This window comes from Electrophorus electricus, chromosome 17 (genome assembly GCF_013358815.1).
Source record: "Electrophorus electricus isolate fEleEle1 chromosome 17, fEleEle1.pri, whole genome shotgun sequence".
NCBI lineage: Eukaryota > Metazoa > Chordata > Actinopteri > Gymnotiformes > Gymnotidae > Electrophorus > Electrophorus electricus.
This window is the reverse complement of record NC_049551.1, coordinates 9,476,811-9,495,938: the sequence shown is the minus strand read 5'-3', so window position 1 is coordinate 9,495,938 and position 19,128 is coordinate 9,476,811. Positions and strand designations below refer to the sequence as shown.

At 42.5% G+C, this 19,128-nt stretch overlaps 1 protein-coding gene across 2 annotated transcripts in view; it reads right to left on the bottom strand.

Annotated features, from left to right (window-relative positions):
* Positions 1 to 8,844: 8,844 nt before the first annotated feature.
* cntfr (ciliary neurotrophic factor receptor) overlaps positions 8,845 to 19,128 on the bottom strand; it is a 106,083-nt gene continuing 95,799 nt past the window's right edge. For both annotated transcript variants that reach the window (XM_027010375.2, XM_027010376.2), the window contains exons 7-9: positions 13,595 to 13,781; positions 11,578 to 11,701; positions 8,845 to 10,048 (exon numbers count right to left, since the gene is read on the bottom strand). In XM_027010375.2, the coding sequence (XP_026866176.1) occupies position 10,048; positions 11,578 to 11,701; positions 13,595 to 13,781 (312 nt within the window). In that variant the 3' untranslated portion in view covers positions 8,845 to 10,047. The remainder of the gene's footprint in view (positions 10,049 to 11,577; positions 11,702 to 13,594; positions 13,782 to 19,128) is intronic.

Below are 19,128 nucleotides of genomic sequence, written 5' to 3'. Positions count from 1 at the left end.
CGTTTAATATTAAAACCGTCAAGTGCTTGCGCTTGGAGAGTTGCGAGCCATGGCATTATACTAGTGGAACTGTTACATCATATAATTAAAGTATGTGAGTCACAAATGAATTTATTGCTGGGGTTGTTAGGGTGTATTACGTTTCCATTAATCAATTCATATAGGCCTAACTAATTCAAAGCTGAGAATATTCTATTCAGGAAGTATAGAAGCGCAGATATTTTTCCCCAAACACATAGTTGACAAACAGTATTAGATCCTCAAAGAGTATTAGATCATCTGTCATATAAGGTAAGATGATTACCTCATATGACAGATAAGGCCAGAAGATTCTTGGAAAGCAGATAGATAAAAGCTTTTCAAGTTTCAAGTTTGGTTTATTTGTCACATACATAGTCATACACAGTGTAACTCGCAGTGAAATGGATTGAGAGTGCTCTGTCCAAACTGAGGAGAAAAAACGGGTGTATAGGGAAATATATATCTATATATACAAAATATATACAAAAATCTATAAATCTATACAAAATATATTAACAATGTATGTACAATATTTGTATAGTATGTTTATATACACAATGTATATATGGATATGTATAAGTATGTACACAATGTACAGTTCCAGCTTACAATTGAATATTTACAGTTACATGGTGGTGGTGGTCCCCACAGTTTATCAGTTTCCCTGATTCAGGGCCCGAATGGCCTGTGGGAAGAAGCTCCTCTTCAGTCTCTCTGTCTTGGTCATCAGGGAGCGAAAGCACTTCCCTGACCTTAACAGAGAGAAGAGTCTATTGTTGGGATGGGTGGGGTCCTTCACAATCCTCCTGGCCTTGGTCTGGCACCGCTTGTAATAAATGCTCTGCAGGTCAGGAAGTTCCATATGAGTGGTCGTCTGTCCTGCTTGGTGCTGTTCCCAAACCAGACTGTGATGTTCCCTGTGAGGATGCTCTCGATAGTGCAGGTGTAGAAGTTCCGCAGTACCTTGGAGGGCAGTCTGAAGTCTTTTAGGCGACTGAGGTGGTAAAGACGCTGACGAGCCTTCTTTGCCAGGGAGTTGGTGTGGCGGGACCAGGACAGGTCCTGCGAGATGTGAACACCAAGGTACCTGAAACTATCTACTCTCTCCACCATGGTTCCACTGATCCTCACAGGTTGGTAGTGCCGCTCCTGCTTCTTGCTGCAATCCACGATTAGCTCCTTTTTCTTGCTGATATTTAGGAGGAGATTATTTTCCTGGCACCAGTTTTCCAGGTGTTTAATCTCCTCCAGATTAAACCTCCTCCAGATTTTATCCTTTTAGATAAAAACAAGTGTGAATTGTTTCTCTATGCACTGGACATCACACAGTGCATATAAAAACAATTCACTATTCATGCATTTAATATTATTATTATTATTGTTGTTGTTGTTGTTGTTGTTGTTACTTATAGCTTATAGCTTTCTTATATGTAGACTATTCCAAATTGCTTAATATACCTAGAGTGAAATGCTGATGTTTACTAAAGTTGTGCTTCTAATTATGTTTGTGTTAAAGCTTCTGACATATTCTTTCAATGGATGCTTTGATTGAATAGATTGAACAATGTTCATCCAACCATTAATAAACAGCCAATAAAATTACCTAGTCTAATGTGAAACAAGATTTAAACTATGATCGAAGCTTTTCTTATATTATGCTATATTATATTATATTATATTATATTATATTATATTATATTATATTATATTAATCGTCAGATGCATATGCATTCCTCTTTTTCATTAGACATGTGTACATTAGTATATTTGTGTACATCTGCATATTTGTATCTGATCCAGCTTTGAGTTTACATTTCAAAGCATGAGCCCAAATCTTTTCCAGAGTGTCTTCTCTACTTTGTAATCCAAAGGAAGCAGGCCAGACGAGCAAAGCGAGCAAACATGTTGCCGTATTTATATTAATCTTAGGATGGTGAGGTGACTCCTGCGTAACTGGAAGCTTGCAGGACATCACACAAACATCCAGCTAATGATACACTACAGCTGAGTCTAATTTCTCTCAGGCATGAGAGTGGGCAGCCAAGCTTTATAGTTTTATTACCCTATTACCACATCACAGTCTTTTACTGTAGTGGCTGTTGAGTCTTGTTTAGTGGACTGAAGTTTAATGTTGATTTTATTTCAAATAGAAATAAAAGGTTGAACAAGCAACCAATGAACACTCCGCAAATAATTTGCGTGCAATGTACCATACCAATTAGTTTCTGGTTTCAGTTAGTAATATTATTATGTGTGTTTGTGTGTTTGTGTGTTTGTGTGTGTGTGTGTGTGTGTGTGTGTGTGTGTGTGTGTGTTTTCACTGAGGTTCATTATATTTTATTTTAAGATAAATATATTTTAGGCAATATAATTCCTACAGAATGTGAACTACATTTAATTAAAATGTTTGCATTAATTTATGTTTACTTTTTTATAATTAAAATAAAAAAGGTTCTCTCCACCTGGAATAGGTATCATGCTAAAAAAAATCCTTAAACTTCTAATTGAATCTATGGATCTCTGTGAATTTAGATGTGAAAAACAGGTTAATAGCGACATCTTCAGGAAATGTATGTCATGGCAATAAGTAAGTCAGGTTTGTCAGAGTGGGTGGAAATAAATAAGTCAAAATAAATTTGCACTGAAATAACTACATGCATTTTTATTCATATTGAATTAAAATAATAAATATTCACATTATTAGTCACACACACACACACACACACACATACATACATATATATATATATATATATATATATATATATATATATATAAAACCTTTTTCTCAAACTCGAGGACGCTTTACAGACATATTTTACAATCACTCACAACATCTGATGCGAAGCCAATTTGCACACAGCATACTCTCAATCAGAAACCACAGCCCCCTGGGGGACTGCACCAGGTGCAGGGAAAGGGGAGGAGGTTAAGACCAGATCAGAGCACTGACCTGTGTCCAGATCACTGGAGAAACATGCACACATATATCATATATATTGATGATACATTAATCTACTCTCAGTTGCTATCTGAGCATCTATATATATATATATATATATATATATATATATATATATATATATAGATGCACATAGGTCACATTCATACAGGACAACTTGGAGTTTCCAGTCAACCTGACCTCAGTGTTTCTTGGACTGTGAGAGGAAACCCAGACAGACACAGGGAGAACGTGTCAACTCCACCCAGCTAGGGACTCAAACCCTAGAACTGAGAGGCAAGCATGCTAACCCCCAAGCCACCATATCATTCTTTGAATAAGTTTATTATAAATACATTAATTCATGAGGATTTAGTACACTGTTGCCTATGTTCACCCATCTACTTGTCCTAAATCCCACTGCCAGCAAAGCCAGACTCCTGATATCTTTTTAAATATAACGCTCGGAGAGGAAAATTGAAGACACAGCATTGGTAGCACAACTGACAGCATGAACTGTTTCACAGCACATCTTGAGAGTATGAATTATTAGAAAAGGCTTAAACATTTCTGAGAAGCAGTATAGCTGATCACCCTTCTACCATCTAACACTAATTATACTATTATATTCATAGTTTGCATTAACATAGCCTATTTGAAATGGCATGTGTTGTGCTAGTGTGGGTGTATATTGAATTAAGACCTATAGTTTGCAAACTGAAAAAAAAAATAAATACAGTAGTCCTAATAAATACTAGCAACTAGTAACTAGTAAACAAATTAATCTCATGAATACTAATTATTGTTATTGGAGAGGTAAACCAGGTTTTGTATAATGAACATCATTCACTGGTGAATGGAAAGGAAGATAAAATAAATGAATGTCTGAAATGTCTATTTTCACAAAGCTATTTCCATCTCTAAAACTTGAGATAATTAATATCAAGTGCATTACCAATATCCTGTCAGTAACCATCAACAGGAATATGTTATTTAATAAACATATTTTGGTATTAAACTGATGAACGCTTAATAATCCTTTTATAGTATTGTGTGTTACTGGTATTTATTAATATCAGTTTATTAATATCAATGATCTAAATAGTGGGCTTTTAAAAATCCACAAAATATACACAAACTACTTATTCTCTATCAAATTTTAAGATTGCCAGTAATCAGTTTCAGTGCCATAGTTTTATTCTCTCTCTCTCTCTCTCTCTATCACACACACACACACACACACACACACACACACACACAAACATAAATATATGTATATACAAATTATTTTAACAGGCAAGAGCAGTATACGCCAAAAATCCCAAACTCCAGCAGATGTCAGTCAATGATTAGAAGTGAGTTTTATTGAGTACTTGGATGTGTGTGAGGAGACAGTGTAATGGTAACGGTAAAGTTGAGGTGTGTCCAATTTAAGCCAACAGCATGTGTTTGGCTGGGTGCAGGCAGACCTGTGGGAGCAGGGGTGGAGTGTGGAGAGGTGTCCATTGAGATCCACTGCCTGAAACGTAATGAGCTAGATATTATATACCCAGTAATATCAGTATATTTACATGCACCTAAAAACAGTTCCCTCAAGTATTAAACAGATTTAAAAGATATCACAAGACAACAAGAAGAAAAATGTCCAGAACCTTTCCTTTTCTGGCTTGTATCAAGACATGCAACTCACCCTATTTCACTTTAAATGCATCCAGTTGACTATAATAGGATTCATGTTACCAATGTGACTGTGCATGTAGGTGCACATGTCTTTGATCATTAGTGATAATTACATGGTCTCTCAGTTCTGTAAAGTGTGAGAAAATAAAAGGTGAAATGACTAAGCTTTGGTTTTCATAAAATTACACATTCCCAATCAGCATTTCTCTGGTGCTAGACAATGGTTAGTAATCATACTCAATCAAATATGTGTCCTTGCCCCAAAACAACTACCTGGAATATTTACTCTCTTCCAGGAGCCATCTTGTAAATGCAAACAAGCAACCAACTGAGTCCCCCAGAAACGATTTCTGCTGGACTTCACAGTAGCCTCGGCAACAAGCTCACAATGTTCCGTGAGCTTTAGTAAGGCTACTGATATTCTGAAGCAAGTTGTAAGATCATGATTTGTACTTTGGTCTGGTATGTGTATGGCAACACATAGGGCTTTAGCAGCGTGGCCGTTCCCATACACCAGGAGCTCTTCAGAGACGAATGCTACATCCACTGCCTGCTGCTCAGCATTTATTTCTTTATTTATTTTTTCTTTTGCCAAGTCATAAAAGTGTCAGTCAATCAGGCTGCGCTGGGGCCAGGGCCGAGGCCAGTCTGAGCTTTGAAGTGAGGGCTTGTGTCATGACACACCCTGGTGTGCTGCCCTGACTGTGGGGTGTCGGGCTTCCCTGCCACCCACCACCTCCAGCTCCACTGCTCGTCCCCAGAAGCAGACATCACAGACAGCAGCCAGAGCCCAGATCGCCACGCCGGGGCCTGTGCACATGGAGCACACTGTAAATCAGTCTCAGTAATGCCTTCTGGGATGAAAGAGAGGAAGTTTGCCACCACCCAGACATCACACCCCCTCCACTTCATGACCATGGCTCCTTTGTTTCCCTTGACCAGCTTGCTGATCCCAGTGTGACTGGGTGCTCTTCTGACACACACACACACACACGCATGCACATGCACACACACACACAAACACATACACACACATTGCTTTACCTCTGGTCTGAAACTGGGCAGCTGGCCAAAGAGGAAAGGAATCACCTGGCTTGGGCTGAAATTAATTAGCGCCTCCCTGCCTCAACCTCCCTCTGCTTCTCAAGATTTTAGGGGTGCACATGGAATGAGGCCTCCAACCAGATGGGGAAAAGTCCCAATTTATCACCCACGTCTCAGTGGAATTGGATGGGCTGAAGAGGATGAGCAGGTCCCTCTCTGTTATCCAGAGCCAGCCGGAGACATCCAGAGACGTCTGTGGGGGCCCTTATTGCATGGCAGCCAGCAGGTGGCACAGGTGCAGACACTCTTTCCCAGGTCCTCCACCTCCCACCCCCACACCACACCCAACACCATCCTACTTGGGCATTAGATGACCCATGTTGGTGTGAAACCACTCCAGCCTGATGCGCACTGGCTGATCCTGCAACCACCAAGGCTTGGTTTTTAGCTGCGATTCCTGACTCGTGGCTCATAGTATGTCTGCAAAGCGCCAAACGGCCCGATGCAAGGAGCTAATGAGAAACAGATTGCTGGAATTAAACCATGCACGGCCAAACAGTGGCCATATTCCCGATCCCAACGGATGCCCCGCAGGAGTAACACAGGCTTGTGAGAACATGAAAGCGATGGCGCGCCTGTCCGGAATTTGTTAGGATAAATCAAAACATGTAAGCAATGTGACAGTATGAATTTAACACACAAAAAGGGTGTATGTTTCCAGGTTCCACCACAGTCATGGAGCAATGGATGTTGTCATGAACATCCCTTTAGTGCTGAATACAGTCCCCAAGCATGCACAAGGAACAAAGGGGCTTGTGTGAGAGAGACATGCTTCACAGAACCTGGATGTCATGTTTTAGTCTGTACACACACTGAGCTCTTGCTTTGTCACACAAGAGCCTGTCAGAGTCCAGAATTCAAAGATCATACTTTTCAGGAGACTGGTTGCTATAATGAATTCCTATTACTAAACAGTGGATGCTTTCGAAAGGCTGTGCGTTTGATCCTGGCAGTCAGTATGTGCTAGTTCCTTCTGCTTATGTTTCATTAATTTCAGAGTGTAGTGCTCAGTGTTGCTTGAGAAGGTGGATCAATACCAGCATAGAGAAGGGGTGCTGCTCCCTTGTTTGGTTAAAAATCCAATCAAATTGGAGTTTGGCTGGAGCAAAGAGCAACTTTAGTAACCTCATTACTAGACAAACATCTGAGACTAGGGGATATAAAAGAAGCTCAAAAATAGTACAGTCTTTGGGCAGATAGGACCCAACTCAGCAGAAAGCACTATATAACACATATTTAATAGGATTAAGTGTAACTGAGGCTCCACAATATTATAAGCATAATAGACCATGTATTTCTTTTACATATACCAAATGTTGTCTATATTATTATCTGAGTAATTTCACTGAACTACATATGGAAAGGTTAAAGATTAGCCCTAAGGTTGCCAGGGGTGTGCGAGCATACTCCTTATCTTCTCAAGGAGGCAAAAGTTAAGGTGAATCTGCTCTGAAGTGATTAGGTGTCGGTTATGTAGTTAGCTGCTTTGGAAGGTCGAGGCTGTCATTAGGAAAGCCTGGCAGCTGACAGCTGTGCAATAGGCTATCGATTTTCCCAGAACCAGCAGTCAGGGGCCTAAACTCGAAGGGCTGACTGAGCGCATCAAAATGCCAGAGTTCTCCAGGTCAATCACACACAGCATACGGTGTGGAGGGGTGAGTGCTTTAGCAGTCAGAATGCGTGCACCTGCAACAAGCCAAATAAAGACATCAGCCTTGAGGACAGTAAAAGAGCAGAAAAAAGTGTAGTGTATATAAAGACTCAGCGGGACAAAAGTCAAGGTGGACCATGTCATCAACATTTTGCCCACCATTTAAGGATGAGGTAGACACAGATGTCCTGTACAATATGAAAACCCATTTTTCTCTGTTTTAGTCAATTGGCAACAGGACATTTTACTCTGTAGAGGCTGTTGGAACAGAATGGAACAGAGGTGTGTGCCTCAAATGATGTGTTATGCGAATATTATGCAAGTCTTTTTTACTTTTATTTAACAATAAAAAAATGTTACTTGAATAGATTAAGAGGTCTTACATCAACATGATATAAAAAGCAGTTCCATGGTGTTAACATACTGTAGATTTTTTTCTGCAATTTTTGATGAGAAAAAACAAGATTAGAAACTGCAAGCGGCAAACCATGCCATTATATATGCTGCCATTTTCCTTAACACTCAGAGGCAACTCACTTCATCTCTTGAGCTACAAATCTCTGGAATTTCCCCTGCCAGAGATGTGGCAGGACTGCATATCAGAGTGCCAGCGATGTGGTGTCAGAGTGTGGAGAAGGGCCCAGTGGCTCCCACGCAGACCTGCTGACGTGCTATCAAATCACTCCTAAAGACGGCTCAGCAGCAGTCCATCAGAAACCTCAAGCCTGACCCATGTATCTCTACCAAGCCCCCTCCACTTCTGCAGAGTGCTCCACACCCGTCAGGGCAATCTGTCATCTTAATGTTGGTGTAGCCTTCTGCCAGAGCCCAAGAAGCATCAAGCCAAAGGTTCTGAGCCATCGATTTTCCAGCTCAATTTTTATTCTTTTCCAATGTCAGCTAATAAGGGGTTACGTCTCTTGGCTTTGGAAGGTGGACGTGAAGGTCGAGTAGAAGGAAGAGTCTTGCCGGAGGTTTAGGAATGTCCTAGACACAGCGACTTGTTCCTGGCTTTTTTAAGAAGGTGGAAGACCTTGCTGGAAGACTGGAAAAATAGCTCCTTGCTGGAGCTATTCTTAACTGGCAGAGGGAGTATATTAAGGAGTAATTCAGGCAGCATTTGCAAGCCTTCAAACTAAGATGTGGCCAGGAAAAAGGAAAACTGCAAAGCGCCTTAATGAATTACTGGGCCACCTTTTACAGCTTCTCATTTTCCTTTCATGAGCATGAGGCTCTGGTAAGACCCAGGACAGCTTAATTGGACGTTCCAGCTACAATCATATTTAATCAGCCTCAACCCCACTCACCAGTGTCCCCACACATTAACATTTGTGCCAAAAGAACAAAAGTGTCATTCCCAAGATATTTTCAATGCTCAAAAATAATCCCTAGTAGAGTTTGACTGCGTGTGGCACAGAAACAGGGAATATCAACAAATGACCGAGGGCCAACTCATTGTGAAATGGTCACATTTAATGAACAACCTCTTGTTTTATATACATCTATAAAAAGAACCCAGATACAGGTTACAAGAATCTAAAGCTAATACATACATTATTAAATAATAAAGTTTTTTTTTTTCATGTTAAAGATACATATTGTAGTTTACAAAATATGATCATGGAGAATTAAGCAATTGTGAATGTTTGAGAAAAAGAAACTAAAATGCTATATGTATAATTTGTTTAATAAACAAATAAAAACATAAATCACAATATGTAAATCACAAGGAACAATATTCCTTGAATAAAGTAACATTAAATTGTGACATTGGCTATTAAAGGTGTTGAAAGGCAAATGATTTTGAAATGTGATAAAAGTGGTTCTATGCAGAACTTAAGCATAATGAACAGTTTAATACACCTTTTGTTTTTCCCAACTTGGTTTTCCATTTAAAAATGCAGTCCAGTACACTACCATGGAGTTAAACCGTCTGTTTATGTGTGTCTCTGTGTGTGTATTTTAGTCTCTTGATATCAAGGGTCAAATACAAGAGAAAATAAAATAAAATAAAAAGTAAATGGTGAAAAAAGCATAATCAAATGATGACCTTCATTGTAAGTTAGTCCTCAGTCTTTGAAGTTCCTGTTTGCTGGATGGACATTTTTGCACTGCAGCTTTCGGTCCCTTGCACAGACACGCTCAGGGAGGCAAGGGATCATGGGAAGGAAAACTCTCAGAGTCTTTGGCATGATGAGTTAGCTGTATGTTGCTGAAATGAATGACCCACAAGGTGAGCGCATCCAACCATCTCCAGTGTGTGGGAACGATAAAAAAGCTTGGATTCATTCATAAAAAACAAAACAAACCCCTCCCTCAAATAAACAAACAAACAAAAAAACTACTTCAAAGGGGTGGAGGACAGTCAGTTCGCCGATGTGCTGCGGCGAGATAGATGCCTTCTGAGTCGTGTGTCCCCATATGTTTTGCTTCCCTGGGGTTCACTGTCCCGTGTCTGTGCTCCAGGTGCACTGCCATAGCTGCATTTCATTTCTTTCTTCCCTTCCTTTTGTAAATGTCATCATCATTAATCTTCTTGTTTTTTCTTTGTTTTTGTGAAAAAAACTTGAATTAAATTATCAATGCACGATATCCATTAACATGTGCAAAATAGAACTAGAAGACTTTCCACAGGAATGAATCATAAACATCTGCAAAAGGAAAAAATGAATAGGTGCTTCAGTATCAGGGACATGAATAGAGATACATTATTTATAAAACAGCAGTGTTCCAGTGTTCCAGGCTTTGTTCACTGTGTCATACTCACAACTCTTTCAGAGGCAGTGTATGTGTCTGACAAAATTCAGAAGATATACAAAAAAAAAACCTTTAAAAATACCTAGTGCTTGATCTTACAAATTGTCTGGCTCTATCTGGTACTTGTTCTTGGGAAGCGCATGGTGTCAAATTTAAGTTGACTGGATTCAGGCATTTGGGATCACCTGGTTGCTTCCACTAATAAACTCTATTGGCTTGAGCTAAGTGGCAAGCTTTTGAGCTTTAATTGTACCTGTCTGCACGATGTGCCCAACAGTCCAACTGTCACACTGCTTTTCTTCAGTGAAGGTATGGCACACGTCAAGGCTGAGACTAGTAGAGGCAGACTTTTAGAACACGAACCCCAGCCCACCCCCACAGCTTCCAAACAGAAATACATCTGCCTAAACTTAAGATAATGCAAGTGCTGCCCTGCTTCACTGGACAATAAAGCACGTTGTGGAGATTCTAAAACACTGCAGAAACTCTCCCTTAAGTTTCCATATGGCACATGTCAGAGGACTCTTTTATAAACTTCAAAGACAGGATTTGACCTTACAAGCCTTAATGACCTAAACATCACCAACTCAACAACTCCCCAATGACAGCAGTGCTGTGATCCACAGCACTGGTATCCTTGGCGCTCTAGGAGCCAACTTGAGCCAACTGCAGTTAAGGAGGAGGAATGGGTCAGCTGTGATGTCTGTGATGCCCATGTGGGCTTCCCCCAGACCAGTGCTGACCAGCCAGTTAAACTGTCCTCTAGTAGCTCAGTCATTGAGTGAGGGATGCAGGCGACCTCCCTGGAGGCAAACAAACTGTCTGGCCCCGAGCTCTGGCTGTTCACTGGTGGTCAGTCACTACCACATGCTTCCATGAGCTAATAGATGCCCCATTCAATCATGCTGGCCCGTGGCTGTAAGCTGGCCTGCTGAACCCCTGCTGGGGCAGGAGTGTCATGGTTACGTTTGCACACCATGCTGTCTCAGTTCTCCAACTTGCTTTAATTAGAGCTTGCTTCATTATGACACATGCAAGGTTCTGACAGGATGACAGTGCTGTGTGCACAAATAACGCATCTTCTGCTAGGTACCCGGCTTGCCACATTAGCCCTGCTGCTCGATCAGAATTAGTGGCCTTAAAATCTCTGGAGTGAGTCTTCTTCCCGAGGTTCTTTGTAAAAGTTGTAAAAGTTGCAATGAGGCCTCGTAAAAAGTCTGTAAAGACCAGTCTTATTGTCTGAATTCTAATTCTTATGATCTCAGCAGGGTTTTTAGATGAGAGAGTGGAATGTGGGAGATAGTTCTGCCTTATGACCAGGCATCTTAATATGACACAGCTATATATTTGCTTAGTGTGTTGTTGTACATGATGCCTCAAGGTCAATGGGTAATGTAGTTCAGACATAGGACTCATCACATACCACATGATGGACAGCAGGATGCATGCCAGGAGGACATGGGATGAGCAGAGTAGGGCGGAGCAACCACCCATGGCACCACCCACCCTTGGCTTGGCTGAGGGTGGGGCAGAAGAGGGTGTGGTCTCTGCAGAAAGGAAGATCATTTTTAGAGCAGGCACGGTTTGGAACCCCTGGATCTACAGCTAATTAATTGTGTATGGAAGAAATTAAAGTATGTGAAAAAATAGACTACACACAGATCATTTTAATTCAATTCTCTGGTTGGTCTTGAAGAAAAAAAAATGCTGTGTAACCTCATGACAGCTGTCCAGCTGTGAAATAATACAGAGCAATAATTAGAAAAATGACAATAAAAATAAAATAAAAATATTCACAGCCGTTGTTTCAAAAGTGTTTTCCTGTATGTGACCGGGATACCAAACTGCTCTTTCAGGAAAATCTAATATAGGATGGAAGTGCCATGTGATGACTGTAATCCTCCTAGTATGGGCAATGATGAAGAAACATTCTAAAAGTTTTCTCTGTAATGGACTCAAGAAAGGGCCCAGTGAAGTGAAAAACAAAATAAAACAAAGCAATGCAATGGCAAAACTAAACTAAACTACCCTAAACAACAACAACAACAACAAAAAAACACCTCTCAAACTAATCTGAACACTCTGTCACATTATTAACAATGGCACGATGGCTGCTCCACTCATGTGGTAAGCTTGTTTATGTTGTTTGGCTGTAAAACTGATTAATCTTGCAGGTGCAAGCAGGAATTAGTTCTTATTTCAATTATTATTGCTTGTTTATTGTGTTATTCGCCTGGTGTGATGATGTGTGAAATGACTCAGGGGATAATGTTTTCTCAGATCAAATAGAAGGTCTTCCCTCACAGTGGAGCAAAGTCAATCTCCTTATTAAACAAATTAAAATGTGTGCAAACCACATGAAGCATTAATCCAGATTAATTCTGAACTGCATGTTCCTTTCAGCAAGTGGGAGAGGGCAGCTGCGGTGCTTGCAGGGGAATGCCTCTGACCGAGGATCTAGCATGCTAGCGTGGTAACAGCAATCGCAAACACAAGGTTCTGCTGACTTTCTGGTTCTCTCTGACTGTCTAAAGATAGCTCGATTTTCAGTGATATTCAATACTGTCTGCTAGATCAAAACGATCTGAGTAGTAGCCACCAGATATTATCATCAACAGATTGTCATCAGCTTGTCGATTCTATTTATAAAATGTGCAGAGTAGAGCCATTGAGTCTCCCAGAATTCCCTCACGTACAAGAGGACAAGGCCACTGATACTGTGTGAACCTTGGAACAAGCTAACATCTAAAAAAAGAGTGTCCTAAATTCCTTGTTACAGTTGATTTCTGAAAGTCCCTATTTTGAGAAGCTTCACACATTTCTAACATGTAAGTATCAATTCTACATCCATTTAACAATTCTACACATTGCATTCTTGGTAACAGACATGAAAATAAATTATAATATTTTCTGTGAGAATTGAGTTTGACACCATCTGGCTCTAGTATAGAGTGCGGGTTGAGCCACACATATAGCACACATGTTCAGACACTGACTGTTTTTTAATCAAAAACCACTGATCTTTTAAATAGCTCCTTACATTTAACCATGAAAGCTAAGTTGATGATTCCCTTGCTAACTTTAACATTCCGATTTCCTTCTGATCTTCCTTTTATTACTAGGACACCAGAGACTGGCATGTTCCGAAAATTTGTTCATAAAAATCCTAAGTGCTACAAAGGGAAGCGCAACAAAGGAGAAATGGAAGGGCATAGGGAGCGTCTGTTCCTGGGAGCGCCATGTTCGTGCTCCGCATCCGCCTACTATTGTCTCATTCCTTCAGCAAAGTCCCAGCTGCGCAGCACCAGCACATCTGAGGTGCACCAGCCCCAGTGTCCAGGAGGAGGCAGTCTGACTTTGCAATGCAGACTCTCCAGTTCTTAATGTGGTTCGAAAAAGGTGGCAGGAGGGAGTTTAGGAGGGTGAACAACAGGGCTCACCTACGAGGACGTTCACCTCCGTGGTGGTCATAGGTTTGGGCTCCTCTGTCCAGGGTGTGGCATGCACAGCAACGCTCCAGTCGCTCCATGTGCCGATCTCCATGTCCTTGGCGGCCAGCTGGATGATGTACTCCTTCCCTACGTAGGCATCTGTGATGGTGTGAGAGGTGCTGTCTGAGAGCTCCACCTGCCATTCAAGAGAGTGAAGCCAGTCAGGGCCTTTGGGACAGGGGAAAGCTGTTAGGGATTAGATGATGTGTTATGATGTGATCGAGTGTCCATAAGTGAACTTGTGCTGAGGTGGATGACTGACCACCTGAATCACAAATGCATGAGTGAATGAAAGGGTGAGTAATTGAGTAAATGAGTGAGCGAATAAGCACATGAATGAATAAAAACACATTCAGAACAAAATGAATGAATGAATGAATGAATGAATGAAAACTCAGTCAGAAAATATGACACTCGAAACCGCTTCTGAAGCAGGTGAGAACCTGGCCAGCAGGAGCCATCTCTGCTTTTCAAGACTGTTTTGAGCAGATGACTTGGATCACGTTCAAGGAGGCTGCTACTGACTGTGGCACTGTTAACCTGGAAGCGTATACAGCATCAGTGACTGGCTACATCAGCAAGTGCCTTGGTGATGTTACTGTCTCCAAGACCATCACCACACGCCCCAACCAGAAGCCATGGATGACTGCTGAGGTGCGCATGCTACTGAGGACCCGTGACTCAGCCTTCAGAACAGGTGACAGAGAGGCTCTCAGGAAAACAAGAGTCAAACTGTCATGTGCGATCAGGGAAGCAAAGCGTGCACACACACAGAGGATCCATGGACACTTCAAAGACACTGGTGACACACGGCGCATGTGGGAGGGCATTCAGGCCATTACTAACTACAGGAAAACATCACCTTCCTGTGACAGTGATGCCATCCTCCCAGATGCACTGAATGACTTCTATGTACGGTTTGAAGCGCAGAACAACGTTGCAGCAGAAAAGTCTATCCCTCCGCAAAATGACCAGGTGCTGTGCCTGACGGCGGCTGATGTGAGGCGTACTCTGCCTGGAGTTAACCCACGGAAAGCTGCTGGACCAGACAACATCAACACCATTGTTCCTCAGCATCTGATTGGAAAGTTGAGCTTACTGGGCTTGAACACCTTCCTCTGCAACTGGATCCTGGATTTCTTGACTGGTAGACCTCAGTCAGTCCGGATTGGGAGCAGCACTTCCAACACCACCACACTGAGTACTGGTGCCCCCCAGGGCAGCGTACTCAGCCCCCTGCTGTTCACACTGCTGACTCATGACTGTGCAGCGATGCACAGTTCGAATCACATCATCAAGTTCGCTGATGACACGACCGAGGTGGGTCTCATCAACAAAGACAACGAGTCAGCATACAGAGAGGAGGTGTGAGAACTGGTGAGCTGGTGTAAGGTCAACAACCTGTATCCGAATGTTGACAAGACAAAAGAAATGGTTGTTGACTTCTGTAGAGCAAGGCGAGATCACTCCCCGCTTGCCATCAATGGCTCCTCAGTGGAGATCGTCAAGAACATCAAGTTCCTTGGTGTTCACATAGCGGAGAACCTCACCTGGACCCTGAACACCAGTTCCATCACTAAGAGAGCCCAGCAACGTCTTTACTTCCTTCGGAAGCTGAGGGAAGCCCAGCTCCCATCACCCATCCTCACTACCTTCTACAGAGGTACTGTAGAGAGCATCCTGAGCAGCTGCATCATTACCTGGTTTGGGAACTGCACCACCTTTGTCCGCAACACCCTCCAGAGACTAGTGAGAACAGCTGAGAAGATCATTGGGGTCTCTCTTCCCTCCATCATGAACATCTACATAACACGCTGCATCCGGAAAGCCACCAACATTGTGAAAGACCCCACACACCCCTCACATGAACTGTTCACCCTTTTGCCATCTGGAAGAAGGTACCGCAGCATCCAGTCCCGCACCTCCAGACTGTGCAACAGCTTCTTCCCAGAAGCCATTATACTCCTGAACTCTGGCTAACTCCAATTCCAATTCAGATTCTAAAATGGGCACTTTTATACATGCTTACACACAGTCACACACACACACACACACACACACACATACATACGCATGTATATATGTACCTACATACGTACGTACATACATACATATACACACACTCACACATTGTTTTGCATCGGACTAGTGCTGAAGTCAAACCACACACAAATAAACTATGCACTCCTGTTGCAGACTTGCACATTATCCTACTTGCTGCTAGAGTACTGTACTAAACCAGCACTGTACTTTGAACTGTTCTGGCTGCTACCGGTGACTGCTATGTTCAGGGTAGGATGTCACTGATTCCTATGCACAACTCGCTTTACATATGCCCAGTACTGTGTACTGGACTAAATAATTGCACTGTCTACTCATTTTGTATTTGTCCTGTCCTGTATTTATTATTGTTTATTTAATGAAATTTTTGCACTATATTGGACTGTTTGCATTTATGTAGCATGTTGTCTGTTGCACTGTTGTTTTGTGTTGCACCATGGTCCTGGAGGAACATTGTCTCATTTTTGTTGTGTACTTGTATATAGCTGAAATGACAATAAAGCCTCTTTGAACTTTGAACTTTGAACTATTTGCATACAGTAACAACACAAACTTTATAACTTCTTTTACATATAAATACAGGGAAAATATGTGTGAAACCTAAAAGAGCAATTTTCCACTATTTCCCCCTACTCTGCTCCTCTAGGAGGTCGTATAACTGTAATGTTTGGGTGCCCTTACACCTGACAGCCACGAATGAGCTTACTAGTGCTTGCTGCTGATGAGGTTGTGGGTTCACCTCCTAGCATCAGGCCAAGATGTTCACCCACCCCTGCTCACAGGAGCCAGGAAGGCCCATGAATGTTTGAAGGCCTCTGGTCCAGCACGAGGGGTATTTGGCTAATGCCCTGTAGCTGAGACATGAGGAAAGTACGATGGCGGAGATATAACCCAGAATCTGTGAGTCATCCCAGCTATTCATCACCTCTATGTTCCATGTCAAACCTCAAATCTCCCTCCCTCCCTTCCTGTCCTCTCTCAGTGCCACCACAGCTAAGCAGTCAACAAGAATATGTCTGCTTAGTACCAGGGAGTCAGGTGCTGGAGCACAAATATTTGCCCCCCCCAAACACACACACGCGCGCGATCTGAGACAATATACATCTGTGACACCCAAGTGCTCCTTAACATTAAAAAGTCAAAACAGCCCTTGTTGTTGATGTGAGTTTCTGAAGCCACTGTCTGAATGGCCCTCCATCACAGACATGCAGGAAAACAGCCACAGAAACAACTCCATCACTCCCCCCAGCACCAATATCATTTAGTCCCCACATTTACATTTTAATTGAACATTTTCCTTTATAATTGGAGGAGAGTGGTCTGCATTTCCCCTGTGCTTCCTCAAAAACCCACTGAACAATGGCTAAATCCTTTCATTTAGATTAAGCCATGTTCAGTGCTGTTTAGGCCTGGCCTCCCTTCACTCCTGTTCCCTTGTTACTGCAGTGCGTGCCCTTGTTCGACTGTAATGGCATTTCGCGACGTACTCCAAACCCATAAGGTCAACCAATTCAAAGCGTATGGTCTCGTCAGCCTCTTGCTATTTCAGCCCTTTCATTCAAGGGGTCACTCCAGAACTAAGCAGATGGTTGAACTTTGCCAGCTGTGAGCTGGCAATCTGTGCAAGCTGCTGTTGACTGGCACCCGGAACCACAAAGTGCTGCTCCACTTTCATATCTGGGGCTGGAACACAGGGTTCTCTTCGATGGTTTGTTCCACTCCCTTAGCCACAAGCCTTCTCCCAATTACTGGGGCCCTCAGAGGCACCTCAGTGCCAATGCTGCAAACAGGAGCGAAGGTTAAATTAAAGTGGACTATGGCAACCCTGAAATCCTGAGATATACATCCACAGAAGCTTCAACCTGCACTCACACAGTCACGTGCACTCACTCATACACTCACTCACTCACGCTCTTGCTCTCTCTCTCTCTCTCTCTCTCTCTCTCTCTCTCTCTCTCTCTCTCTCTCTCTCTCTCTCTCTCTCTCTCTCTCAAACACATACACACATTCCACAATCACATCAAGCGTACTAAGGTCAGCAGACAGTGGCGAACCTCAGTGGGGAACAAGGTCAAACCTGAACATCTAAGGGATTAGAGTGTGGCCAGCCTTTGAGGATGTGGAAATGGCAGTGAGAGCTGCACAACATAGGCAAAATCAATGCACAAGCAGGAAACTACTATGTATGATTATGTACATAATGACAGCTTGCCTCTGCCTGGCTCTTATGTTATTTTGATATGAGTCATAAGTTACAGAATGCATTTATGTATTCAGTAACCTGGATGGCTCCTGAGCTCCTGGCTCAGATGCAGACAAAATCTGATCCAGAGAGACACAGACAGTTGAGGGAGTGAGAGAGTGCAAGAGAATATGTGAATGAGGCAGTGAGAGGACATCCATGTCCTGCCTGAGATGGTTGGAGACAGCTATTTATGCAGCCATATCATTATGGCCCACACATGACTTGACCTGCACAACACCACCACACCCTTCCTACCCCAATCAGCTGTCTGCTACCTCACCCTTCTCTGAGTAAAGCCGAAATCCCACAATAAAGAAATGAATGAAGTATAAATGAACTGGATCTCCATGCCTTTAAAGAATATTTTGTCTGTGAAGCCTTCGGTAACATAATAATGAAATTACAGCAGTGAGAAAATCTTCTGTTAATAGATCCATGATGTGTGCAGTAGGGAACACTTTAAACACAAACGCACGCCAAACACAGTCCTGCTCACAGCCATGCGGGAGACTGGGGGACTGCAGCATGATGCCTGCCTCACTGACCCAAAGCTTGCGTCTCTGTGAAGCTCCCAGCGGAAAAGGAGACTCACGCACTCGCTCAGTTCTGGCCAAGTCAGCGTCAGTCCTGTGAATAATGTATAAGACACGCTACATTAGCCGCTGCTGTACGCACATGCTCCCATGTAGCAGCTCCTCTTCACTCAGGGGGTCCTTTTTTGCCTTTTCTTTAACTGGCTGTGCTGTGAGTTTTTTCATCTTTATGAAAAGGTCTTGTTTTCATGTTTTTTTTGTTTTTTTTTTGGTGAAATGGCTGATGTTCTGCTTTGAGCCCCAGTGAAGTTCTTACTAACTGCACCCTCATACCACACCACACTTCAAGGAAAGTAGGAGAGCCACTCCCCCTTGTCAAGAGAAAACATTTCTTTGTCCCCTGTTATGTTCAGAAATAGTAAGGCTCCCTGCCCGGTGAAACAAGGCTTCATCTGGATGCTCAAGCATCTCATCTGCAGGTCAAATTTCTGTGGCGGCATGCAGTAATGACCCCCTCTGTTCCAACATCCACTGTCCGGGAGTTGGTGCACCAGTACCAGCTGGTTACTCTAACTGTTTATATCCAGCACCACAGGCCACTGGCAGCTAATTCCAGCAGGCCACTTACAGCAACTGTACACATC